Source organism: Podarcis melisellensis (assembly GCF_964234715.1).
Source record: "Podarcis melisellensis genome assembly, chromosome: 10".
NCBI classification, from domain to species: domain Eukaryota; kingdom Metazoa; phylum Chordata; class Lepidosauria; order Squamata; family Lacertidae; genus Podarcis; species Podarcis melisellensis.
Genome location: NC_138542.1, coordinates 45,515,843 through 45,543,726, shown reverse-complemented (window position 1 = coordinate 45,543,726; position 27,884 = coordinate 45,515,843). Strand labels below are relative to the sequence as shown.

At 42.6% G+C, this 27,884-nt stretch overlaps 2 protein-coding genes and 1 long non-coding RNA gene across 4 annotated transcripts in view; 2 read left to right on the top strand and 1 right to left on the bottom strand.

Moving 5' to 3' along the window:
• EP300 (EP300 lysine acetyltransferase) overlaps positions 1-14,180 on the top strand; it is a 74,317-nt gene extending 60,137 nt beyond the window's left edge. The window contains exons 24-31 of the mRNA XM_081928804.1: positions 719-869; positions 1,830-1,976; positions 4,387-4,500; positions 6,422-6,587; positions 7,016-7,180; positions 7,600-7,761; positions 9,062-9,343; positions 10,817-14,180. Of these exons, the coding sequence (XP_081784930.1) occupies positions 719-869; positions 1,830-1,976; positions 4,387-4,500; positions 6,422-6,587; positions 7,016-7,180; positions 7,600-7,761; positions 9,062-9,343; positions 10,817-13,051 (3,422 nt within the window). The 3' untranslated portion in view covers positions 13,052-14,180. The remainder of the gene's footprint in view (positions 1-718; positions 870-1,829; positions 1,977-4,386; positions 4,501-6,421; positions 6,588-7,015; positions 7,181-7,599; positions 7,762-9,061; positions 9,344-10,816) is intronic.
• A 118-nt stretch (positions 14,181-14,298) lies between these two features.
• On the bottom strand, positions 14,299-21,947 carry LOC309379560. Its single transcript, XR_014172537.1, has 3 exons — positions 21,727-21,947; positions 20,126-20,223; positions 14,299-17,461 (listed from the first exon to the last, which is right to left on the bottom strand). It is a non-coding gene; the product is annotated as an uncharacterized lncRNA (long non-coding RNA).
• Positions 21,948-23,083: 1,136 nt separating this feature from the next.
• Positions 23,084-27,884, top strand: part of L3MBTL2 (L3MBTL histone methyl-lysine binding protein 2) — a 28,432-nt gene continuing 23,631 nt past the window's right edge. The window contains exon 1 of one of the 2 annotated variants that reach the window (XM_081929212.1): positions 23,084-23,285. In XM_081929212.1, coding sequence (XP_081785338.1) covers positions 23,247-23,285 — 39 coding nt within the window. In that variant the 5' untranslated portion in view covers positions 23,084-23,246. The remainder of the gene's footprint in view (positions 23,286-27,884) is intronic. The other variant, XM_081929213.1, reaches the window with a different exon arrangement.

The window sequence follows — 27,884 nt, the reverse complement described above, 5'->3', positions numbered from 1 at the left end:
AGTACCCTGCTAGAGACATGATGACAAGCATATGTTCAAAAAGTACTGGAATCATGTTTCTAGATGAATTCCATTTTCTTCATTTAGGCGATACAGTGGTGCCTCGCAAGCCAAAATTATCCGTTCCGTGAGGCTCTTCGTATAGCGGTTTTTTCGTCTTGCGAAGCAAGCCCATTGACAGCTTAGCGGATTAGCGCTACAGCTGTCAAGCGGCTTCCAGCGATCAGCTGTTAAGCGGCTTATCAGCGGAACAGCTGATAAGCGGCTTAGCGGCTTAAGAAAAGGGCAAAAAAGGCTAAAAAAACCCGCGGGGGGATGCAAGATTTTTTTCGTCTTGCGAAGCAACCCCATAGGGGAATTCGTTTTGCGAAGCGCCTCCAAAACGGAAAACCCTTTCGTCTAGCGGGTTTTTCGTCTTGCGAGGCGTTCGTCTTGCGGGGCACCACTGTATATATGCTTGATGCTATCCTCTTTTCTTGGGGAGAACATTATGCAGATGTTAATTACTAGCTTTATTGAAAACTGTTAGCAGGTTAGTTCAGTTCTACATCATTCAGTTGGTAGATTAATAGGCAGAAGTTTTAGATTAACATCAAGGGCAAAAGCGTGCAAATTTTAATCAGTGGGTCTCAAGGTAAAGCTGTACCTATTTATATTAGGTGATTTTGGTGTTGATGTTTACTGTAATAGTATGCTGAGAGTTCTTTGTTTTATACAGGGTTACCAGCCACAAGACTTGGTACATTCTTAGAGAACAGAGTGAATGAGTTCCTGAGAAGACAGAATCACCCTGAGTCAGGCGAAGTCATAGTTAGGGTGGTTCATACTTCAGAGAAAACTGTAGAGGTAAAGCCAGGGATGAAAGCAAGGTATGTTTTTCCTCAAGTCTTTGAGTTATGTTTCCTTATGAATCCTCTAGTTGCACAGTTACTGTGTGTTAAAGCAATGCATAATATATCATTTTCGTAATCAAAGAGCACTTGGCGATATCTTTGCCATCAATCGTATCTCACATTTATGAGTTTCAAACTGTTATTTCTATGACTTTCCCATTATAACAGGTTTTTTTTTAAAGTAAGGTGAATTAATTCAAAAATGTTGATCATAGGGATTAAATAGAGCATTGGCTTTTCATAATTTATAGCTAAAAAATAAAATTTAAGGAGTAAAACATAATATTCCAGTAGGCTGTAGATACCCTGAACTGCTAAGTTTTCATTTGCAGGCTAAGGTGGTCAGATCTCTTCTAATGTTAAGATATTTCCTCGCTTCCCCACACTCCCCATGGAATGTCATAATGTGAAGTGTTTTTAATGCTGCTGTTATAGTATGAATGATTATAACAATTAGGACATTCACTGTTGGTTGCATATCTTGTTACTTAGACTTCATGCAATGAATTGTAAGGGTGAGGAGAAAAGGTATGTGGGAGATGTTGGGAAAAGACTAGGAAATGAATGGTAGTAAATTAATCACATTAAGGAGACTGAACAGGCATCTCTTATTGTTTAATTCTTATCAGAGATGGCTCTAATTCTCCCCATAGTTACCGATGTGCTCATTTAGGTTTTGTGCAGTTTATTAATTAGACATGCGGTTATGCTATCAAGACATTTAAAGCTGTTTTCATCATTAAGGTTAAACTACAACAGAACAAGGCAGTTAAAACAAATCCATTATAAAATAAATAGCATAAGTTACTAATTTTTATTTTGGGTACCATATCTGCATTTTTGAAACTGTACCACATGACTAGAATTTCTGTTACCTTTATTCTGTCATGCTTGTCTTCAAAGAATGCCTTTAAATTATGTCTTTACATTTTGCAGGTTTGTAGATAGTGGAGAGATGGCAGAACAGTTCCCTTATCGAACAAAAGCTCTCTTTGCTTTTGAGGAGATTGATGGTGTCGATTTGTGCTTTTTTGGTATGCATGTTCAGGAGTATGGATCAGATTGCCCTCAACCCAATCAGAGGTAAAGAAATACACTGATGATGTTTTATTATTTTGATGGTAGTTATGTTTGGATTGTTGCTAGATATGCCATTTTGAAGGTTTAAGAGAGGTTGAATTATTTGCCCCAAAGCAAACTGCAAGATTTCTTGTAAATGTCTACAGTTACCCTCTACTCCTGCTCCATCTCTGACTTTCCTTTCTGATGGTTGATTCCCCCCCCCCAATGTGTTTACTTCATAGAAGCAACTGGAATGTTTTTATCTTTAAGGTTTTCTGGTTTTTGGCTAGCTTTGCTAGCCAAGCCAAAATTGTGGTTGCCAGGTTTGCTCTTCCCACCCTGTCCCATCCCCCCATGGCTTGATGGAGGCAATCGCCTCCACTCAGCAGCAAAAGAAGTCCTGTGGGAAAGGCAGGCCAGGACCATTCTGGCTTCACCAGTGCTCAACAAAGGAACTCAAAGTAATGGCCAAAGACTGTCCCCCTTCTGTGGGAGAGAGGGAGTGTCACCATTGAGCAGCCACTGAAGAAGCCCTCAAAGCAGATTGGTGTTGGTTTTAAGCCCATATGTTCAAAGTGGGGGCTTGGAGCAATGAAGATGATAGAACTGGGGAGAGGGGCAGGGATCATCAGAATGCTTCCAGGGGACAATCTCCACCCATCTTTGGAGCATCAGATTTGGCAGAAGACTCCCCATGGCACTCCCCATGGCAAGCATAATTGTTGAAGCTTGTTTATCTTTTATATGTAATAATAATAATAATAATAATAATAATAATAATAATAATAATGTTTTCCCCTTAAATTCAGTATTTTCTACAGAATTAAATGAATAAGCTCATCTGCTCATATTAGTCTTCTACTTTTTGTTAAACTATTGCAATAACTGTTGGGAGATGTATCCTGAGACCATTGTGCTAGCCACATAATGTGCCCATATCTATTGAATGGGGGAAAGTAGCCTATGAGTGACCTATTTATAGAGGTCAAGTAATGCCTAAAGTTTTAATGCAAGCTAAGTGCTCGGTATTTGAGAGATATTAATACTTCTTAGAAGTGGCACCATGTAAACCAGTACCACATTTTTTTCTCCTGACATTATTTCTATTTATTATGCTGCATTGTTATTGAGACTATATATGTTTGTTACTGTAATAGACTTGCCTTACAAAACACTTGAGAACATCCAATGTCTGAGGCTTGCATGCCAGAGAGAGATCTAGCCCAACAAGTTTGCAGGACTGGTTTAAATATCAACTGTGACTTGATACTATAAAGACTCTCCTCCTGCAAGAGAGGGGAGTGGTGGTGGTCGGGAGCCGGGCTCCGCCTCAAGCAGGGGGCGTTAGCCCCCTGCCTCCCACTCACCTGGCTGGCGCCCACGGGCAGGCACCCAGCCAGGTGCCTGCGAGGGGGCATGTTTAGCAGCCTAAATTGCTGCAGCGCCAGCCTTCCGGCCTCACTTTTCATCGTCCCGTCGCGAGTCTATAAGTACAAACCTTCAAGGAGCTTTTGACTTGTATGTGCACTTTTTGCCCTCCATTGCACAGGACAGTTCCCTTTCTGGTCTGAGGCAAGTCAGAGTTAGTCATTTTGTCTGAACTGTCAAACTATGGTTAGTACTTCACCTGTGGGCCAGTATTGGAAACAAAGGTTTGATCCCGTTTTCTGGCCAAAGACAAATCCTAGTTTTCCAGTTCACATAAAATCACAGCATGCAAGCCTAAAGCTCTTGAAGGTTCATTCTAGTAGCACCAAACCAAGGTTTGACATTGTGACTGAACCTTTCTGGCATTAATTTCTTCCAGAGATGAGTGCTGTAAAATAAAATATAAAACAAGGGCCCCCAACTTTTGGAGTTTTAAGGCCACCTTTGGAGATCTAAAACTCTCATGGGCATCCCAAGATATAAGTTTCAGAGAAGAAGAAAATAGTGATGCTCAGAATACCCCCCCCCAACAGACAAAACACCTATACATCTCTGATAACAAATATCAGATTAAAAAAGCAGTTAACATACCCTCTAAAATAGGCAACCTTCCCCAGAACAAATACAAGACAAGCAAGCCCCCCAAAAGCTCATTTAAAGAAACATTAGAACTGAAGGGCAAGAGGTATTGGTGGCCACTAAGGGGGTGTCAACGAGGACACCATGGTGCCCACAGGTGCCATGTTGGTGACCCAAAGTATAGAATATTACATGGCAAATAGAGAAAAAGTTTGGGCAGGGAAATGGCAATGTAATTGAGATAGCTATGTAAACAAAACAAAAATGTGAAGGAAGACAAATTACTCAAATGTTGAAAGTACCTTAATTCAAACACCAACAGACATTTTTCCTTGGTAATGGGGAAAAAATGGAATGGTGAGGTATTTGAATAATGTTTCTGGTTATGGCCTGGATTTATGAATGTTCTCTGTTCTTTATCTAGGAGAGTATACATATCTTACCTTGACAGTGTTCACTTCTTCCGCCCCAAATGCCTGAGGACTGCTGTATATCATGAAATCCTAATAGGATACCTAGAATACGTTAAAAAGTTGGGGTAAGCTTTCTGTTCTTTTGCAGTAAACTCCATACTATCCCAATGATTGAAAATGATAGATCTTCAGAAGTAAATTGTGGGTATAGATGTGCTCAAATTAGTAATTAACCTTAATGAGCAAGAATATACAGTTAGGTTGCTTGTGGCAACCGTACAGTACATTTTAGGTCCCTTCAATGTATGGGCAGAAGTCAGTATATAGAGAAGTTCCAGCTTGACAAGTCTGATCTGAATGTTTGTAAAGGAAAACAATTCCTGCAGTGCTGACTTACAAAAATAAAAATAGTCTTAAATGTTGTCTTCTATTATTGTATTGATCAGTGATGTGAAAATCTCTTGTAATTGCTTTCAAATAACCCACCTATGGCGTAAAACTTCTTTTCCGTCTCTACATTTTCCCTGAATTATTTTCTTTAATGTCTCTTTTTAAAAGTTTGTATATCTGAGGGCAGAGCCTTTGTCTCATTTTATGTAGTGATAGTCACCAGCACTGAGTAGAAATTTTGACGCATGAGGTGCTTCAGGAGATAATGTGTCTGGAGGGGGGGAGAGAAATGAAACCAGGGTGGATTGATTGAAAATAAATAAAGCCAGCATGATGTGAGAGGTCTCATTTAACTAGATTAACCTGAATTAATTTAACCAAATTGTAGACAAAACTAAGTAAATGACAAAGTGAAATAAGCCAGAGGAAGTGGGGTGGATTTGAGGAAAATGTAGAATAATTAGTGATATGCTTATAAAAAGAGGTCCCACAAATATCTCTGTTGTGAAAAAGGTGTCTGATTATACAAATTTTGAAATCTAAGCAAAGGGACAGTTTAAGATCTGTATCAATGGGGTTTTGATGTTTCTCTCTGTTTTTTTTAATCATAGTTGCTACATAATTCTTGCCTGGGTAAAGTAACCCTTTTCTCTACTTAAATGTTCTTTGCTATCAAATGAAGCAGATAGAAGTTGGCTACCCAAAATAAACTGTCACAGATTTATAAGCTGCTGACCACCACATCTTGGTTGTTGAGAAGATAAGCTGTAGAAGACTGGGGAAAGGGTGCATTCTGCCATTTAAATTGTAACTATAATGGTAGAAATGGGCACACAAGCAAAAGTTAAAGTAGAAATTGGCTGATAAAGCCGCAGGAAATATTGGTCAAGTTGCTTCAAGGGGAAGAAGCATAGGCAGTAGATTCTGAACAATTTGACTTCAGGACCTAGCATTTCCTTGAGCACCCCAGAATCTCCTCCCATCTGTCGTAAGTATTGAAAGGGAGTGGTGCTGGCAGTGATTACCAGATAGTTCAGGTGCAACTGGTCTGCCTTACAAGGCTGTTGTGCAGCAGTTGCACAAGGAATTATAGATAAATGGAAGGGACAAAGAACTACCCAGCATCTGGTTGGGGAGGGTATATAGGACAAAATAGTTTAGAAAGAATGGTGAGCGTTCTAAATCTGACCTATTTTTCCATCCCCAAAGAAAAGGAGCCTAAATTCAATAAGACAATATTAATAAAACCATTAAAAACCCAGATTTCTCCCAGTTTTGCAAGTATTATTGAGCATAGCCTGTAACTGTTTTCAAACAGAGATTGGGTGGGTTGAGTTGGACAATAAGCTCTTTCCATTGGCTATCGCATCAGGCTTCTGAATCCCTTAGAATAGTTTAAAGGTATATGAATCAGTTCTGTTTCTGAAGCTAAGCAGTTTTGGGTCTGACCAGTTAACTTGGATGGAGAGGTCATCTGCATCATTTATACATTGCTCCTTGGATGCAATATTTCTAGGCTGACCTTGGCTCTGCTTTGATGTTGTAAAAGAAACTCTTGCTCCTGAAAAGATGGATAAATGAAGTGGGCAACAGGGTGAAACACTATAATGAATAACAGAACTAATGGTATTGACTTTTCCCTTTAATTCCTATTAGGTATACAACGGGACATATATGGGCCTGCCCACCTAGTGAAGGTGATGATTATATTTTCCATTGCCATCCTCCTGACCAAAAGATACCCAAACCCAAACGACTGCAAGAGTGGTACAAAAAGATGCTGGATAAATCTGTGTCAGAGCGCATAGTGCATGATTACAAGGTTGGTTGTGAATTAGTTTAAATATCACCTTTAGTTCTTGCCCCTTACATATACTGGAACAGGAATTTATTTTGAGAAAAATGTCGAAATATTTTTGAGAATATTGCTTAGCTAACAGTACTTAAAAGGTAATGTCCGAGAAGCATTTGGATCTTATGAAGCATTTCAAATTTGGTGGATAGAAAAAAACTTGCACCGTAAACAACAGCACTATTTTTAAAAAAATAAGCCTAGAAGATAAACAACTTTGAAGAATTAAAGTGTCCCAGAGTGGTTGGGGCAACCTAGTCAGATGGGCAGGGTACGAATTATTATTATTATTATTATTATTATTGTTCAAGAGAGACTAGGAGGCCTTCTGCATGAGAATTTCTGCTTTTGCTCCTGTCATCAATGTGATGTGTACTGAGAAACATTTTGTGTTGCAGGATATTTTTAAGCAGGCAACAGAAGACCGTCTGACAAGTGCAAAAGAGCTGCCTTACTTTGAAGGGGACTTCTGGCCTAACGTTTTAGAAGAGAGCATTAAGGAGCTAGAGCAAGAGGAAGAGGAGCGAAAGAGAGAAGAGAACACTAGCAATGAGAGCACTGATGTAAGGAAGTCATGTTTTCCCAACAAATGTCATTCATCACTTTATTTCCTAAAATCTACAACTGGCATATTGAACTGGACCCAGGACCCAGGAATCCTCTCTAGAATTATTTATTAATTGCTAATAGGTTTCTTGGTGGAAAGGAACAAGGAACCAACCCACAACATTTTGTTTTCATTCAGGAATTACTTCTTAAAATTGCCTGAAGAACATTCTAGCTGCCATAGTGTTTGCCTCTTGTGTGGATAAGATCAAGACATGAATATATGCCTTACCTGGCTTAAGTTGCCACCTTTGCTTTTGGGACTGATGGATAATTGATGTGTTGTAATGACTTCTTGGTGGTTGCTTGTTTACTCTTGGGAACCAAATGTGTCTTGCATTTTCAAATTAGACTCAATTCTCCATTCACATTGCAGGTCAGCAAAGGAGATAGCAAAAACGCCAAAAAGAAAAATAATAAGAAGACCAGTAAAAATAAGAGCAGCTTGAGTCGTGGTAATAAAAAGAAACCTGGAATGCCTAATGTCTCCAATGACCTTTCCCAGAAACTGTATGCCACTATGGAAAAGCATAAGGAGGTAAGAACAATATTTAAAGTATCTGAATGGCTGCAGCATCTAAGTGCAAGTGAAATATATCCTTGGACTGTAAAAGTAGGGGGTTTATTACTTCCATGTTGACTGAGGGAACTTCATGACCAAATAATAATCTTCTTTTCATTTGCCACACAAGTTAGACGCATGGTTAATTTAATCCAGTGGTGTGAGGCTTCTGAGGGAATGTATTGAAATGAGCGGCAGACTGCACACATACATGCTCTGTGGAACATTGTGGAAATTAGTTGCATACATGTTTCTATTTGTGTTAAAAAGGTTTTTTAAAATCTTATTTCTCCTGGGTATTTAGATAATATACAAAAACAAAATCCTTTCTTATCTAATAAACCTATATAGCTATTTTAAGGTCTGTATTGTAAATTGGAAAGTTGAGCTTTTTTGCCAAATTCTAAGGCACAATGAAGCATAAGGCATGCTGTAAACCTATGAGCATGTTATCAAACACATGTGAGAGTAAGGGAAAACTGTGAAAGAAAACAAGTGCTTTTTTCTAGAAAAATAGGTACCAGTACTCACCATGAAGTTGTTACAGTAAGTGCCACACTTTTTAACAACAGCAATAGAGGTGCTGGTACTGCATACCCTTGAGGACCCCCTGGGAAAAAAACCACTGAAGAAAATGCTCAATTGGGGCATGAAATCAGGCTGAGGTTGCATTGTGGCCAAGTGATTTTGGGTTGACTTTGTTGTGGTAAATGAAGTTAAACATACAGATTGGAGCATTATAAACCACATAATCTGAATTTGATTTGTATAACACAAAGTATTATAACTAGGTGTTTTACTATTTCAGGTATCTTTTAGGGCAGGGGTGGGAAACATTCTAGCCCAGAGAGCCAAATTGTTATCTCTCCAACCCCTTGTAGGCCAAATTTGACAGCTAGTTGTCCCCTAACTTCTTACTCTCGATGCTGCTGGGCCTGGCCCCTGATATGTACAGCAGGGTGGGGCCCAGAGACATTGAGAATAAAGTTGATGGCACTTGTTGCCTAATGCCCAGCTCTTTTCTCTACAACGCTGGGCCAAGGAAGTACAGGGGGGCTAGAATTGTGCTGCTGCTGGTGGTGTTGGTGGTCCCATCCTGCAGTAAACTTGACAAAATACGGAGCAGTTGTGGCTTGTTCCTGATGTTCGGAGCATGTTGACTACTTCAGACTCCACAATGAGACTGTAAGACAGAGAACAGAAGGCATTGTCTAGTTAAGGGTGATGAATCAAACCTCTTGGAATAAAGCCTAAAATCCATTACTCTCTTTTTCAGGTATTCTTTGTGATCCGTCTCATTGCTGGTCCTCAAGCCAACTCCCTGCCTCCCATCATTGAACCTGACCCACTCATTCCGTGCGACTTAATGGATGGGCGTGATGCCTTCCTCACCCTTGCTAGAGACAAACACCTTGAGTTTTCCTCACTACGAAGGGCAATGTGGTCAACCATGTGCATGCTGGTAGAGCTGCATACTCAGAGCCAGGATCGTTTTGTTTATACCTGCAACGAGTGCAAACACCACGTGGAAACAAGGTGGCACTGCACAGTCTGTGAGGTATGTCTCGCCACTGGTGAAATAATTTGTTATACAAATATTCAGAGGTTTATATCATGAAGAGGTTTTTGGAACTGAAGTGGAGGGTTTCATTAGTGTTGTCTACTGTAATATTAGGTTTTATCTTATAAAGTTCCTTGCTATCATACTCCAGTGTCTTGATATTTATGTTGAAGCATATAGCTTACGCTTCCATTTTAACATGGCTCTGCTTCAGAGTAAAGAGCATTCTTAGGATATTACAGCCACGAAAAGTGATGAAAATGTACTCTCCTTAAGGCCCTTTGTTAGGGTCCCTGTTTGCCCAAGGCAGGGATCATCAGCCATTTTGGAACAATGGACACATTTCAAATTTTGAGAGTGTTGTGGGTACCAGTGACAAAATGGCAGCCATGGGAGCATGTCATAACACAAGATTAGAGAAAGTACAGTAATTGTGAAGTTTCTTATAATTGTATTTCCTGATGAATTTCTGCCTACCATGAGGCTATTAAAGGCACAACAGTGCTCCCTCCCCCCATTTTTCAACCCTAGACCAAAGCCTAGGCTGCCATTTTACCTGCCTACCAGCTTACCTGGGAGTAAAGCCCATTAAGCACAAAGGGACTCAAACTTCTGACTGCCATTCTTAGTAGGTGTTCTTTAGCTCCTGCAAAGCAGAAGACATGCTTAAGCCACTTTGCAAAGATTTCAGATTTTCCTTTTGGAGACAAGGGCATTCTTCAACCCACATTCGTTGTGTAGTAGTATTTGAGAAAACAACTTCTAGGGATTACCTGACCTCAGATGAATTCACCATAGGAAAGATGCATTAAGGTTTCTAGGGGAAAAGAAATTGCAAATTACAGAGATTCCAAGGACTACTAGAAAATAAGCATGAAGAGTGCTCTGAGGGAGAGGGGAAACAACAGCTCTTCAGAACCCAAGTAGTTCTTGTTACCTAACTTACTAATCACAGCTGGCTTCACTTATTGGCTAAAAAATAAAAACATTGACAGGTGGCAGAAGTCAGGCTGACTATTCACAGAAATTGCTTAGCAACATATCTGCACTTTTTCCTCGTTAACTTTCTAGGCTGTCAAGCGATTTCTTTTTAAAAATAAATATATGAAAACTCAGAACTTAGGACCTTAGGAGTCACTGGTTGGTGACTCCTGGCCTGTTTCAAGTCTGCATCTGTCTGAGATGGGAACAGCCTTTCACTTTTGTTGCTCACCATATCAGTCTTGCTGTTCTTCCCCTATGAACTGATACTTGAGCCACTTTGGCTGATAGTCATTGCATAGTTTTCAGTGAATGCTTGTTTATGCCTTTCCAAGTTTCATGATTTTTTTTCTTGGACAGGTCATCATTAGCATTTTGAGATTGCATTGTTAATTAAGACTATCTTTTATCAGCTATTTAATTTTTTAGAGATGTGTGCCTCTGTCAGGGAATAAGGCCAGTTATCTGACTGATCATTTCTGTTTTTAGGATTATGACTTATGTATCACCTGCTATAACTCTAAAAACCATGAGCACAAGATGGAGAAACTGGGCCTTGGTATTGATGATGAAAGCAACAACCAACAGACAGCCACTACGCAGAGTCCTGGTGATTCACGTCGCCTGAGCATCCAGCGCTGCATCCAGTCTTTGGTCCATGCCTGCCAGTGCCGCAATGCCAACTGCTCATTGCCGTCTTGTCAGAAGATGAAGAGGGTCGTCCAGCACACCAAAGGTTGCAAGCGCAAAACCAATGGAGGGTGCCCAATTTGCAAGCAGCTCATTGCTCTTTGCTGCTACCATGCTAAGCACTGCCAGGAGAACAAGTGCCCAGTGCCCTTTTGCCTCAACATCAAACACAAGCTTCGTCAGCAGCAGCTTCAGCACCGCCTGCAGCAGGCCCAGATGCTCCGGAGGAGGGTGGCAAGCATGCAGAGGACCGGCATAGTAGGCCAGCAGCAAGGGTTGCCCTCGCCAACACCAGCCACACCAACAACTCCGACAGGCCAGCAGCCACCAACTCCTCAGACCCCACAGCCGCAGCCTCCACCCCAGCATGCCTCGCAGCCCCAACCCGTACCTCCCAATAACATGCCTCCGTATAGCATGTCAAGAACTCAGCCTCCTGGTGCTGTTTCCCAAGGCAAGGCAGGTGGCCAGGTAACTCCTCCAACAACTCCTCAGGCTACTCAGCCACCCATGCCGGGGCCCCCTGCAGCTGCCGTGGAAATAGCCATGCAGATCCAGCGAGTAGCTGACCACCAGCGGCAGATGGCTCATCCAATTTTCCAGAGGCCAATTCAACACCAGATGCCCCAGATGAATCAAATACAGCCTATGAGTGTAACACCACCTCAGATGGCCAGAGGTCCTGGGGGCCATATAGATCAAGGGATGGGACCATCAGGAATTCAGCAGCAGCCCGCGTGGGCCCAGGGAGGCTTGCCTCAACCTCAGCAGCTGCAGTCAGGAATGCAGAGACCATCAATGATGTCAATGGCCCAGGCTGGGCAGCAGATGGGTATGTCACCGCAGCAGCCAGGAATGGGTCAGGTCCCTGGCGCTGCTCCGTCAAAGCAAAGCTCTGTGCCCCAGGCAGCCTTACAAAACCTGCTGCGGACTCTCAGGTCCCCCAGCTCTCCCATGCAGCAGCAGCAGGTGCTTAACATCCTGCACTCCAACCCTCAGCTGTTAGCTGCTTTCATCAAGCAGAGGGCTGCCAAGTATGTTGGGAACCAGAATCCACAGGGCATGCCGGGACAGCCTGGAATGCCTCAAGGGCAACCAGGGATGCAGCAGCAGGCCATGCCAGGACAGCAAGGTGTGCATCCCAATCAAGGCATGCAAAATATGAATCCGATGCAAGCAGGCGTCCAGAGGCCCAGCATACCCCAGCAGTCGCCACCCCAACAGCCACCACCCCAGCAGGCCATGGGCGGGATGAATCCTCAGGCACAGCAAATGAATATGAATCCTGCAGCAACCATGTCTCCCCAGTTTCGGGAAATCCTAATGAGACGGCAGCTGATGGAGCAGCAGCGTCAGGGAGCAGGGCCAGGGCTGGGGCCTGGCATGGCCAACCATAATCAGTTCCAACAGCCCCAGGGAGTTGGGTACCCTCAGCAGCAGCAGCAACAACAACAACAACAGCGGATGCAGCATCACATGCAGCAAATGCAACAAGGGAATATGGGACAAATGAGCCAGCTTCCACAAGCGATGAGTGCAGAGACGGGATCCAGTTTGCAGCAAGTGTTCCAGCAGAGGCTACTTCAGCAGCAGATGGGATCACCAGCTCAGCCCAATCCTATGAGTCCCCAACAGCACATGCTCCCTAGCCAGGCCCAGTCCCCACACTTACAAGGCCAGCAGATTCCGTCATCACTCACCAATCAAGTGCGTTCTCCACAGCCTGTCCCTTCACCACGTCCCCAGTCCCAGCCACCCCACTCCAGTCCGTCCCCTAGGATGCAGCCACAACCTTCTCCACATCACGTCTCCCCGCAGACCAGCTCCCCTCATCCAGGACTGGTAGCTGCCCAGGCTAACCCCATGGATCAAGGGCACTTTGCCAGCCCGGACCAGAGTGCAATGCTTTCTCAGCTTGCTAGCAATCCAGGCATGGCAGGCCTCCATGGTGCAAGTGCCACAGAACTGGGACTCGGCTCAGATAATTCAGACTTGAATTCAAACCTTTCACAGAGTACACTAGACATACACTAAGACACACTGTAGCATTTTGGGAGCAAAAAAAAAACTTATTTTCTCAAGACTTTTTGTACTGAAGACAATTTTTTTTGAATCTTTCTTAGCAGAACATTTTTCCCTGGAATACATCTGAACTCTGCAGCAGTAGTTTGTGGTTTTAAAAATGAGAAACCAACAAAATGAACCTGAGGGACAATAGAATACAAAGAAAATATATTTTTGTTATGGCTGGGGTCATAACCAGTCCTTTTACTTGTTTTTGTTTTCCCTTCGCGTGCGTTGGGGAGGTGCTTGGGAGGGGATAGTTATTTGGCTGCTGACCAAATGGCTTCCTTCTCTAGCCTCCAATAGGTTTTATTTTTTTTTTAAATTAATGAAAATATGTAATATTGATAGTTATAATTTACTGAGGCAGATGGTTAACTTTTTTCCCTATTCTGGTTTTTCTCATGCCTACTGCAAAAAAGAAAAAAAGAAAAACAGAAAAAACAGAACATTTCCTAAAACTGGAGGACAAAAAGGGTGAATGTTGCTTTAAAATACAGTGCATATATATAAATATATAAAAATATATATTAAAGATAAATACCAATTTTTCCTCTTTGGTTGGAAAGATGTCAATTCTTTTAAAAACTGTAAAAATTATTAAGTAACCCAGTCTCCCTCCTGAAGTCTACTTTTGTCCTCCAAGAATTTTCTATACCAGAGTCTGAGCTTAAACTTCAAGTATTAAAATTTGTACATGTAGAGAGAAGACAACTTTTTGCAAATACACGGGGCAGCTGCCAAATGGATGTAGTATATATATTGTGGTTTTGTTTTCTTGAAAGAATTTTTTTCGTTATTTTTACATCTAACAAAGGAAAAAATAAAGAGGGTAAGAAACTATTCCAAGGGTATAATTTTAACCTGAGAGTAAATCCCTGGGGTTTCTTCTTTATGCTTGCTTTCTCTATCCCTCCCCTCCCATTTCCTCCTCTTCCATTTTCTGTAAAACTTGAAAATAGAAAGCAAAAAACCCTCAAATGTTGTAAATCATGCAATTAAAGTTGATTACTTATAAATATGAACTTTCGATCACTGTATAGACTGTTAATTGATTTCTTATTACCTATTGTTAAATAAACTGTGTGAGACAGACTGATTTTTTTATGCTTCCCTTCTTCTTTTCCCCTTCAATTGGTGCTTATTTTAAACTGGGGAAAGAAGATGGTATGCTTTTGCAAAACAAAAAACTACGGCAATCAATTTGATGTATAGTAACATACCATTATGTGTGTTTTTGAAACATGCGTATTTTGGGCTGTAATGAAGATGATCAATGTCCATTTTGCTGTGACACTATATTCGCTTCTACTTGTGCTATGGAAACTTTTCTTCATATCTAGGTGGGATGCTGTCTGCATATTTGACCTGGACGGCACTTGATCCTCAAAAGAACCTCCAGAGTCCAGAATACTGCTCAGGGTTTGACTATCGGAACAGAAGTCTCAAGACACCATTCCACAATTCAGCGGGTTGGCATGCAAGGCGACCTGAGGAATTTGTGGTGATTGCAGGCAAATTATGAGCATGGCAGTCTGCTCTGTCACCAGCAGTTCTAATTTAATTAGATGAGTGTTGTGAAGACTGAGCCTCCCTCTATAAATGAGTGCCATCCAGGGGCAGCAATTTGGTAGTCTGATTTTGTTCATGCCCACAAGCTTAGATGGAAAAATAGTTAGCTACACATACAGTGTTTCGTGTAGTTAACATTTAACTACTGTAGATGCATCTTTGTTTCTGCTGAAGTGGATAGTCCTGATCGTTTGAGGAAGGTTTTGCATTATTAAGTACTACAGAATTCCTGTCAGTTTGGTGCTTATCTGAGCTACTACATACAAGGTCTTCTAAATGTTTCTCCACCTGTTATAGCCCTTTCTGGATTGGCTTAGTTTCAAAGTCAGGGTCTAGCCTTAGCCCTGACAAACTCTATTTAGAATAGTAGATAAACAGGGCAATGCAGGTTGGATGGAAAGTACAGTGAAAGAAGTAAAATTTAATACATATTATCACAGATGATAAAACGCAGGATAATGTACAATTATTTGTGTTGCAAAAATACAATAAAAGTGGCTCATAGAAAATTGTTATAGGTAATAACGTTGCCAGAGGCTTTAGTTTTAGGATGAACTCTGCATCTACAGTCCTATGAGTATTTAGAGTTTTTCCTATCTGGGTGAAGGTGCAAAGTTGCAATGCGCTCAGTGTGATAAATTTGAAATTGTAGTTCTTCAGTAGATTTTGGAGATACAAAATTCCATTTTTAAATTGCAATTGTTGATGACACATCACCAGCTACAGCTTTTATTTTTATCTTCTATGAATTTTCATAATCACTGCGTTTTTGTACTGTCACTCTATGCATCATTATTTGTCTCCTTGTTAGGTTGTTTTAAATTTATTAGCTTAAATCCTTTTCCCACAAGCATGCTCACACACATACATATATCGCACACATACATGTATAAAATGAAATTGCTTTCCAGTTCTTGAGCCAAATGCTCATTCAAAACTGATGAATTAGAACTAACACTCACTTACAGCATTTATAACAGATGCTTGCAAACAAAATATTAAGTATAATAAAATCCAGCCAGGATTTTATAAAAACAGTGGGCAGATTTCTGCATAAGAATTGAAGCGCAGAGTAAAATGACAGAGAAACACAGTGTCCCTAAAGCCATATAGCAGATCCACAGTTCAGTGGATTGAAAAAGACCCCTCTTAATTTTAGGATAGAAATTACATCAAGTTTCTATAGACTGACTTGCCTCATCCTTTCTTTTAAAAAAAGGGGGTAAGTTAATCTGACACTCAGTGCATTCTTCTGTAGCGAACTTGCAGTGCCTTTACAGGAAATAAGAGCTTACAGCTCTGCAAATCAGTGGAGGTGTACTGCCATTAAAAGATACTTTGGGTCTAAATCTTATTAAAACAGAAAATTCTCATATCTATCTGGTATGCAGATGGGTCTAGCTTTCGCAACATGCAGCCTGTCATGTTTTATTTGTAATCCGCAATGATAAACTCTATCCCAGAATTTAAAATGTTGTGTCCTGTAGTTAGGCAGAATGAGGTTACTATCTCTAAGGCAGAAAAGGGTGAAGAAGTAGGAAGGTGGTTACTAAATGTGAAGTTCTTTCTTGGGAAAAACCTAAGCAAAGCCAGAAGCCCACTCCTTGTCTTCAGTATGCACCTCTGACTGACTTCAGCTCTCTTCTTGCCATGCAGAAATATAAAGTGCATTTTCCTTCTGTTCTGCAATAATGTCAGGAATACAACTTCCCTACCTCAGAAATGCATATGCTTCCACCATAGACATCTTCTTGGTCTACAAGCCATTTGACCATACTAAGACACTTCTTTTCTAATTTTATTTACTTCAACTATTAGCCCCCACAAGTATGGCCAATGGGCAGGGATGATGGGAGCTGTAGTTTAGCAACAGCTGGAGGGCCAGAAGGTCCTTTCACCTAGGCTGCAAGCTTGGAAATCTTGAAATTATTAAGCCATGACAGCAACACTCAGAGAAGCCATCATTAAAAGAAAAAAGGCAAACCTACATTGGAGATTGAACTATAGGTGGTTTCTGTAGCAATAACTTCAAATATTAAAAATACATGAAACAGGCTTTTCCCTAACCATCCAACCTGCCTTAATTCTCATGCTTTTGCAAAATAACCACAGCTCCTAATCTTGAATTCTCATTGTGTACAAGAATGCAAAATATACTATCCATAATAGGGATATCATAAATTCTCATATGTATGAAAATTATTGCACACCTGAGCTGCAGAGCAGGAGTACCACCTCCACCTAGTTTTCAAGAACACCTTCAACCTTAACTATACCTACTCACATGGACCTCGTGGGAATCGGTGTGTTTGACATGCAGAACTGCCATTTTTTAACTTGTTGCAGTTTTCTTGTGATGGGGGGGGGTGTACGTGTAACAAGAGGCATTATTTGTATCAGGTTCTTAAAAGGTGAATGAGCAAGGGCAATACAAAGATGGCAACAGTAGACAATCATGGTCATTGCTTCAAATGTTACCTCTAACTGTTGGTACAAAAAAATGCAGAAAGCACTCATTCCTCCTGATAATAGAAGCTTGACATGCAGGAAATAACACAGGAACCTAGGAAGGTGCCTTAAACAGGGTCAGAGCATTGTAGCATGAGTTTCAGGTAGAGTCCTCTCCCAGCCATATCAGTAGATGTTGGGATTGAAACTGCCTGCATACAAAATGAATGCTCCAACTGAGCTCTGATTCTTCCTAAAGAGCACAAGACAGGGCAGGTTTTTTCTTTCTCTGGGTCTGTTGTTGATTGTAGGACCACAAAGTTATGACTGACCTGCTCGAGCTATGATGCAATTGAGATACTTGGAGACAAAAGAGAGAGAATAGGATAAACAACAAAAAAACCAACCACGCTTACTGGCCCCTAGGGGAAAAAAAATACCTAATTGGATTTAGGAATAACTGAGTACAAAACCATGAAACTCACTTTTTACAAGCTTTGCATTATATGCTCACTTATTTGAAAGTTAACCCTACTAATTGCATTGGGATCATTAAACATAACTGGGTGATTACATGTTACTTTCAGTGAGTGTATAATCTCTGTAAATAGCTGGGCGGCATGAATCAACGCAAACACTTGTACATGTGTAGACAGACAACTTGTACCTGTGTTTAGGGTACTATTAATAACCTTAATGGGATCAGATTTCAAAGGCATTCATTTATTGCAAACTTGCATTATAGCCAATGAGACCACTTAGCTGAAGAACCAGCTGTGTTTTGAACTTTAATGCTGCTTGGCAGAGCAATACTGTGCATGTCTTCTCAGTCATAAACTAAATGGGACCGGCAGGGAAGTATATATATGATTGTAGTCTTCGTGGAGTACCTTGGAACTAATGGGGATTAAAACAAGGCAAGTAATGTGTAGCCAGAAATATATCATTTGGTTACAGTAATTTATATCCATGCATTTTGCATAATTTAAGCTGCAATCCCATACACATTTATTTACCTGCAGCTGAACTTAGTGAGGCTTCTAAATTGACAAATTTAGGATTGTACTATTCTCAGTGTCGCAGCTAGTAAAGTGGAGGGCCTGTCAGTTTTAATTTCATTTCATTTTCCCAAATCGGAACTGAAATAGTATTAACAAATGAAAATGTCTCTTTAAACTTGAGTTGAGTGCCTCAGCCTCCCTCCTGCGAAAGGAACTGTTCCGTACCCCTCATTAGATGGGGGTGGAAGGGCACAAACAGCTTTCAGAAAAAGGTGAGTTCCAGCATCTTTCATTTAGAAATTAATTATGGAATAATTAAATTAAGGCACATTTATTGGAACACACCCATTCAGTGCCAAAAATCAAAACCTTACATGCCAGGAAACACACTTCTCAAAACCAAGGATTGCATTCAGCTTGGTTCTATTCAGAGCAGACTCGCTGAAATTGGTTAATATTGTTAATGTGGGTGCATTGATTTTAATGTCTTAGGTAGAAGCTGGAAACAACCTCAAGTCCCTTTCCTCCTCTAAAACCCCAAAAGCTAATTATTTTAGCTCTATAGACAAAATATAGGAGTTTAAGAGAAAGCCCACCACATCTTAGCAGTGGAACCTATTTTCAACTCAATGGCTCAACCTCAGATATTTGAAGGAAAAAAACAAAAAGTTAGAGCATATGCACCACAAAATAATTACAACCATCCTCTACATATCTAAAATTAGGAATAATGTCTTCCAGATTTTGACACATCAGTCGATGTGACAGGCCCACATTACATATTTTAGAAATCCACTGACAAAATGGGCCCTAAAACAGGGTCACAGGCATTGCTATACAAGCTAAAATGTCTACCTTGCTTGCCATCACTGCAAAAAATAGTATGTTGAATCACTCCCTACTTGTATTTCCCAACCAGTGGGTCAGAAAATCTGTGGCATCTACACATCAGAGGCAAGTTGTAATACTCAAAACAACTTGTATGAGCACCTTATGGTGAACCATCAGATCTACCACCAGGGTTAACTAATAGTTTAGCCAAAGGTACTTGTGAGTTTGCTTAGCCAACATTTGTCCACAAATTGTCTGCTGAAGAATCAGAAGTGTGAATGTGTGTGAAACACATTTGCAACTGATATCACAAAGTTGTATTTAGCTGTGTACATACTATACATTTAAGACACATTTAAAGCACACACACTACCCCAAAGAATAATAGAAACTAGTTTTCCCCTCACAGAGCTATAATTCCCAGCAACCTTAACAAACTACAGTTACCAGGATTCTTTTTGTGAACATCCTTTAAATGTACTTTAAACTTCTATGGTGTTTGCAGACACTCTGCAAAAAGGATAACTTCTTGAACCGTCATATGATAGGACACTCAACAATATTTTTTGGGAACTGAAATTAACTGAATGTTGGTTTCATATCACCAAATTACTCACTAGTGAGTATCCTGAGCTTGCTAATGAAACAGTACCTTTGCTGCTGCCATTTGGTAGCCCATACCTTTGCCAGAGGTTTTCAAGCAATGACTGCTATGAAGATGAAATCGCAGGTCCCACATTGAGTACACATTGGCAAAATGCAAGCTTTAGGGATCCCACCAATACTTGCCAAAACAGAGTTGACCGTGAATGAAACGATGACAAACTGAACATTTTTAATAGTTTCATCTAACACCACTTTGGTATGTTTATAGAATACATTTGTATGGTTTATGAAGCAATATTCTGAAGTCATGACTGGTGTTCTTACAAAGTCAATCAGTTTATTTTTTTTAAATGAGAATGTAAGTACTATAAATAGTTAAACAATTCCACATTAATGGGGGCATCAAGTACAATTTTTGCTTGGATGGTTATAAAGTCAGCAAAGCTTCACTTAAAATGCATAATACTGATGGCTGCCAAAGAGCTAAGGTCCAAAATTCATGTGACAATAAATCACTGGGTCAGTAAATACAAAGTAAATTTGGACCTGTGGATTGTACCAAAAAGGTTGAAAAGCACTACCCTACCTCATACAGTTTTCTGGAAAACTTAAGGAAGCTGGCAAGATACTACTCCTGCTTCCCCCTTCCTTCACTTTAATTCCATTGCAAGCTGATGCTGTTCCCTCAAGACACAGTTTAAATAATAAATTGTAATTAATTATTTTTAAGGAGCACACACAGGTTAGAAAGAGTGTGAGAATTTGGCTGCTCAGACTACAACACAAGAGAGTAGTATCCAAAAAGTACAAAACCCTGTTATGCAGTTCAAACACAGGCTCTTGGGAATGAGTCTGAATCAGCCAGAAGTTGGGAACCTTTGACTCTTCAGTTGATGTTGGACTCTGGCACCCATCATCCTTGATCATTAGCCATGACTGCTTGGGTACATGGGAGCTGAAGTCCTACAACATCTGGAGGGCCTCAGGGTCCCCATCATTGAAATAAATCAGGTGGTGACCGTGATTCTTGGCTGCTAGTGAAATCTGCTGAGCAAGCATTAGGTTTTCTCTCTGTATTATGGCAAGAGGCAAGCATTTTGTTGTTTTTTACAGGGGGAGGAAGGAGCTAACAGGCAACCATAGGCAGCTGCAATTCTAGGTGTAACGCTTTAACTGAGAGAAAACACCCCAATTATGTGGGGGAGGGATGTCTGGCTATATTCCCAAAAATTGGAATATGGGGGGCAGCCTCAATCAACTGCTGAATTTAGTTTAACTTGAGGTGTAGGCTACACCAGTGCTTCAAACCTTCTTTTAAAAAAAAGGTTTGAGGGTACTCTCATTTTGACTCAAGAAAATAACTATTTTATAGTTCAAATCATGAAAAATAAATACAGTAAATGGATAAAAGTACAAAGATTCACAAAATGTTTAGAGGGTATGCGTACCCCTGCAAACCCCCAGAAAAAAGCACTGGACACGGGTGGCGCTGTGGGTTAAACCACAGAGCCTAGGACTTGCCGATCAGAAGGTCGGCGGTTCGAATCCCCGTGATGGGATGAGCTCCTGTTGCTCGGTCCCAGCTCCTGCCAGCCTAGCAGTTCGAAAGCACGTCAAAGTGAAAGTAGATAAATAGGTAGTGCTCTCGCGGGAAGGTAAACGGTGTTTCCGTGCGCTGCTCTGGTTCGCCAGAAGCGGCTTAGTCATGCTGGCCACATGACCCAGAAGAATTTTGGATTTGGTATCCCGCTTTATCACTACCCGAAGGAGTCTCAAAGCGGCTAACATTCTCCTTTCCCTTCCTCCCCCACAACAAACACTCTGTGAGGTGAGTGGGGCTGAGAGACTTCAAAGAAGTGTGACTAGCCCAAGGTCACCCAGCAGCTGCATGTGGAGGAGAGGGGAAGCGAACCCGGTTCCCCAGATTACGAGTCTACCGCTCTTAACCACTACACCACACTGGCTGTACACACTGGAAGCTGTACGCTGGCTCCCTCAGCCAATAAAGCAAGATGAGCGCCGCAACCCCAGAGTCCGTCACGACTGGACCTAATGGTCAGGGGTCCCTTTACCTTTACACTGGAAAGAAAGAATGATTAAGATGACATAATTGTCTTTCAGAGTTCCTCAAACTAAACATTTTATTTGTTTAAAAGATAAATAATAAATGAAATAAAAAAAACATACCTTTAAAACACTTTTGATTTTGTAGTGCTCCACCCTTCTGTCAATGATCGGCTGCCCCAGCCCGCTTTTAGGGTTCTATTTTTCTAAATATTGTTTCTGTTTCTGCAAACCTCCTAGTTTCCTCAGCCCTGATGTTAGCTCCTTGTGAGAGGATAATGCCATTTTGTCTACATAAGGATTCACACACAAGAGAATGAGTTCACTGTTGGTAATGTAAGTTAGTAATACAGTATAAGTTAGTAATATATATATGATATAGATGTATTAGTATAGTAATAGGTATTAGTAATATATGTACAGTTTATTATATACTCTGAGCATTTTGCTAAAGCTATCAACAACAAGCGTCCTGTTATACCATTTAGGTATTTGTGCAATATCTAATTTGTGCAAACTAGTGTGAGAGCTGTCATTTCTGAGCCCACAGCCCAGGAATTTGTTCTGAGTGTCGGTACAGAACGGAACTCACAGTCCTTCTACACAAAACTCCAGGTTTCCCCCGCACACAGCTTTATTATTTCAGTAGATATGTATGTATGTATGTATTTTGGAGGGAGAGTAATTTTGTTGCGGCCGTTGTTATCAACGAGTCAAAAATCCTTGCGACCTGCTTCAAATCACCCAGAGATCTATTAGTAAAATCCCGGTCCACTTTCTGCCTAGCTCTGTAGTCGAAGGTGGCCGCTGGCTTGCTTGCAGCCCTTAGTGGCATTTTCCAAATATTACTTGGCAAGCCCCATTGAATCCCCCTGGATAGACTGAGGAGGAGTTGCTGTGATCAGCCCCGCATTCAAAGGGCTGTGGGAGGCAATATAGAGGGAGACCTGGGCCCTGCTCGCTCGCTCGCTACGTGCCAGAACGCGAGCGGTCGGGACTGCAAAATGCAGGCGGCGCTTCGCTTTTCAGGCACCCTCCTTATAACGCAGGGCGAGCCCGACTTGCAGCCTGGCCTTTACTATAAGGATTGCCTGGCGGGCAGCTGCTGGCACAGGAGAGCAGGCAGCGTCGAGCGCTCCTCTGCCAAATAATGTTAGCGGGTTGGGGGGCTTCCCTCAGGGACGGCTGCTGCCTGCAGGGCCGACGGACAATGGCCTGGGAGGCGGTGCTTTTTTCCCTGCGAGGAACGGACTGGGCACAAGGTCTGCATTCTCTGCAAAGTAAACACCCCACTGAGAACATGAGGAGAGGCGTTCTAAGAGTGTGTTTTTGGTTTTTCTCCCCAACGGGTCTACAGCCTGAGTTAAACTTCGTTGCACCCCTTAAGAACTACAACTCCCAGAATCCTGCGCGCTGTGGAGCGAAGGCTGTTTACACGCTGCACGCCTCCCCCTCCGGCTCTTCCGGCGCCGCGGCTTCTCTCTCTGCCCATTGGGCGGCGGCGGGAGCGCGAACGATTCCACGCGCTTTGGAGGTGCGCGCGGAGGCGACGCGGCTATTGGCGACTCGTGCGCTCGGTAGGGGGAAGGGAGCGCGCGCCGCCCGGCCGCGTCTTGTCGCTGGCGGTGCTGCTCGGCGTCTGCATGGGCAAGAGGAGAGCCATGGAGCGGGAAGGAGGCTCGGTAAGTCGGTCGTGAGGGTTGCTTTGCTCGGTTAGCGACGAGGCGGCAGTGAGGAAGGGCTCCCACGTTCCTTGCTCTGGTGCCGTAATAACGTCCCACCTGCCTGCCTTCCGGTTATGGCGAGGGGCGGGGAAGGGGTGTTCCACGTGAAAACGGAATACAGTATATTTCCCTCATAGACGGTGCCCCTTTTCCCCTAAAAGGAGCTCGCCCCACAACCTGTGCCTCTCTTTCTCCCACCGCCCTTCTTGCTGGACCCCTGTGTGCAAGGAAAGGCACTTTTCTTTAGTTCTAAACTGTATCAAATAAGCTTCCTTGAAAGTTAACTCGCTTGTCTTTTTCTCTCTTTTACTTTCAAAGACAATTGCTCCTAGGATAGATAGATAGATAGATAGATAGATAGATAGATAGATAGATGGATAGATATGGATATTGGAAGCAATTCTTTGAATACTTGTTACTTCCTCAATCAAAGGGTGGTTTTTGTAATGCTATGTCTAATTTTTTTACAAATCAGATTATATATAGTGTATTTTATGAGTCGATACACAAGTGTATTTTAGGTTATAGAGGTTCTTCTTTTCTAGACGTTTTATATTTTCTTTATTGGTTATAATTATAAATAATAATAAAAATCTATAGGTTTTCCTTTAGGGAAAATATTTTTTTGATGGGAGCCTTAATGTTACCTAAATATACTGTTATTTCTCTTTTTAGAAAACCAACATGTGGGACAAAGCTCACCCCCTCCCCAAAATGCATTTTTCTCCTTCTGTGCTCTTCTCAGCATGCCTTGTTTCCAGTATCAATGCTATATTTACTTTGTATTGCTGCCCTTGACAAAAAATAAAAATAGATTGAAATTTCTGAATGTTGAAAGTGTTGGTTCCCCCCCCATTGAATCCATGTGACTGATGTTCCCAACTATGTTATTATGTGAATGATCCTGCACACGTGTAAGTTTCTTTTAAGTATTGAAAGATGTATGTGGGACAGTGCTAGACCTGTTGAAAGCCTATTGGCTAATTACCTCCTGGCTTTGCTCTGTGTGCAATTCGCTGCTTCTTGCTTATCAAACAGCTTATTAAATTTGTAACTGGCTGCTATTAAAACTAAATGACAGGTTGCATAGTGAACAGTTAAGTATCAATAGAATAAGAGTAACATCCAGCTGCTGTTTACAGGTAGGTAGCCATGTTGGTCTGCTGTAGTCAAAACAAAATAAAAAAAATTCTTCCAGTAGCTCCTTAGGGACCAACTATGTTTGTTATTGGTATGAGCTTTTGTGTGCATGCACATGAAAGCTCATAACAATAACATCCAGCTACTGGTATTTGTTTGAGCACCATCAGTATAGTTCAGGAGTCTCCAGTTTTGTGCCCGTGGCTGGACTGGGATAGGTCTTCCTTGGCCCCCACATGGCTCCATCCTTCCACTGAAATTGGACTGTAGTCAGTAGAATTAGTTTTGGTGTATGCATTGTTCCATGCTGCCCATTGACAGTTTCTCCAGACTGGACCCAAAGGTTGGTGAGTTCATCAGTATGCAATCCTGTGCAAATTTAAGAGCAAGTTCCCCTGAACACAGTGGGGCAACTTACAGTTTAAATGTATTTTGGGATCTGATCACACAATAGTTGGGAATAAGGGTTGGATTTGCTGATGCAACATTGATTGGAAGATGCTAATTGGTTAGGAGTGTAGAACTGGTGATTATTGGGATTAAAGGAATGCTTTGTGGAAGAGGGTGGAGCTCAGACAGGAAATGGAATTTGATATTTATGGTGTGGTGGTTCCAGCTGTATGGCTGGATGAGTAGTCGTACTGTAGAACTTCATGAACCCAGTAGTGGTGGCTTGCTGGGTAAATGGACTTAATCAATACAGCATATTGCTTGATCCCTCACAAAAAATATGCAAATAATAATAATAATACATGTCCTTCCTGCTGAATAACTATTTAGTATATAACAGCTATTTGCTGGGGCTTTATATTCATAAGATGTAGCTTAGATTATAAGACCAGACTGTGTCATTACCGAGGAGGCAGGTTTAGTCGTTGTTTGAAGACTATCCCTGCCTCCGGGTCTGGCCTTGACCGGATGGATACTGGAATCAACAGGGGAAACCCACATGACCTGAAGGTGTTGCTGTGTAATGCCAGGTCAATGATGAATAAAACCACTGCCATCCACGACCTGATTGTGGATGGAGGATTTGACCTGGCATGTGTGACAGAGACCTGGTTGGAGGAAGCAGATGGGCCTGTCCTTGCTGCCGTTTGCCCACCGGGTTTCTCTTACGCACAGCAACCCAGGTCATGTGGGCGGGGAGGGGGGGTTGCAGTGATTTTAAGGAAGTCATTAGTTTGCATCAGGCGTCCTACTGGGAAGACCCAGTTTTCTGAGTGCATGTTCTGGAAGTTGGGCAATAGGGGCAGTACAGGATTCCTTTTGGTGTACCGACCTCCCCGCTGCACCAAGGATTCCCTGTCCGAGCTGCTTCAGGTCGTGGCGGATGTTCTCCTGGAGACACCTAGCTTGGTTGTCCTAGGGGATTTTAACATCCATGCCGACACGACCTTACAAGGGGCCGCTCGGGACTTCGTGGAAAGCATGGCCTCCATGGGGCTGTCCCTGAATAAGTTGGGCCCAACTCATAGTCATGGACATGCCTTAGACCTGGTATTCACCTCTAGTGACGTGGGTGATCTGACACTAAGTAAAAGTGAAACCAAAGAAGTGCCATGGTCAGATCACTTCCTGGTGCAACTGGACTTCTCCGTGACCCTTCCCCTCTGCAGGGAGGTGGGACCAATTCAGATGGTCCGCCCCCGCCACTTAATGGATCCAAATGGTTTCCAGAGAGTGATAGGGGATGCTTTATCCCATGTTGATGGCCTTTCAGCTGATTCCCTGGTGGCCCGCTGGAATGCGGAGTTAACCAGGGCTATTGACTGTCTGGCTCCGAAGCGCCCTCTCCGATTGCATGGAGCCCGGACAGCCCCGTGGTTTTCTTCGGAGCTGAGGGCGATGAAACAATCGCTGAGACGGCTAGAGCGTCGGTGGCAGAAAACTCACTCCGAATCTGACCGGACACAGGTTAGAGCTCAACGTCGAGCCTACCAAGTGGCGATAGCGACGGCGAAGAAGACTTTCTTCACCGCCTCTATTGCATCTGCAGAAAATAGTAGCAGGAGACTCTTTCAGGTGGTCCACAATTTAACGGAACCACCTTTACCACCGGGGCCTTGTAAAGACCCCAAGATCTCCTGCAACGATTTTGCAAAGTTTTTTGCAGATAAAATCACTCATATTCGGAAGGAGCTAGACACCACCGTGGGAGCAGGGCTGGGGCGGGACAGTGCTAGAGCCCTGTCTGGTCAAGTTGCATGGAATCAGTTTCAATCCGTTACCCCCGAGGATGTGGACAGGCTGCTTGGACGCGTGAAACCAACCACCTGTCTCCTTGATCCTTGCCCATCCTGGCTAATAAAAGCAAGCCGGGAAGGGCTGGGCGATGGGCTCTGCGGGGTGGTGAATGCTTCCCTCTGTGAGGGAACATTCCCAGATCTGATGAAAGAGGCGGTCGTTAAACTGCTTCTTAAAAAACCATCTTTAGACCCGGCCAGTATGGCCAACTATCGCCCAGTCTCAAATCTTCCATTCTTGGGCAAGGTGATTGAGCGTGTGGTTGCTGAACAACTCCAGGCACGCCTGGAGGATGCGGACCATTTGGATCCCTTCCAATCGGGGTTCAGGCCTCATCATGAGACTGAAACTGCCTTGGTCGCACTGGTTGATGATCTCCGGCGAGCTAGGGACAAAGGTGAGAGTTGTTTCCTAGTTCTGCTGGATCTCTCAGCGGCCTTTGATACAATCGACCATAACATACTTCTGGACCGTCTAGAGAGGTTGGGAGCTGGGGGCACTGTTATACAGTGGTTTCGCTCCTTCCTCCTGGGCCGTGTTCAGAAAGTGGTGGTGGGGGATGAGTGTTCAGACCCTTGGGCCCTCACTTGTGGGGTACCTCAGGGTTCCGTCCTCTCCCCCATGCTTTTTAACATCTATATGAAGCCGCTGGGAGAGATCATCAGGGGGTTTGGACTGGGTGTCCATCAATATTCAGATGATACCCAGCTCTACCTCTCTTTCAAATCAGAACCAGTGAAGGCGGTGAAGGTCCTGTGTGAGTGCCTGGAGGCGGTTGGAGGATGGATGGCGGCTAATGGATTGAAGCTGAATCCTGACAAGACAGAAGTACTGTTTTTGGGGGACAGGGGGCGGGCTGGTGTGGAGGACTCCCTGGTCCTGAATAGGGTAACTGTGCCCCTGAAGGACCAGGTGCGTAGCCTGGGAGTCATTTTGGACTCACAGCTGTCCATGGAGGTGCAGGTCAATTCTGTATCCAGGGCAGCTGTCTACCAACTCCACCTGGTACGCAGGCTGAGACCCTACCTGCCCGCGGACTGTCTCGCCGGAGTGGTGCAGGCTCTAGTTATCTCCCGCTTGGACTACTGCAATGCGCTCTACATGGGGCTACCTTTGAAGGTGACTCGGAAACTACAGCTAATCCAGAATGCGGCAGCTAGACTGGTGACT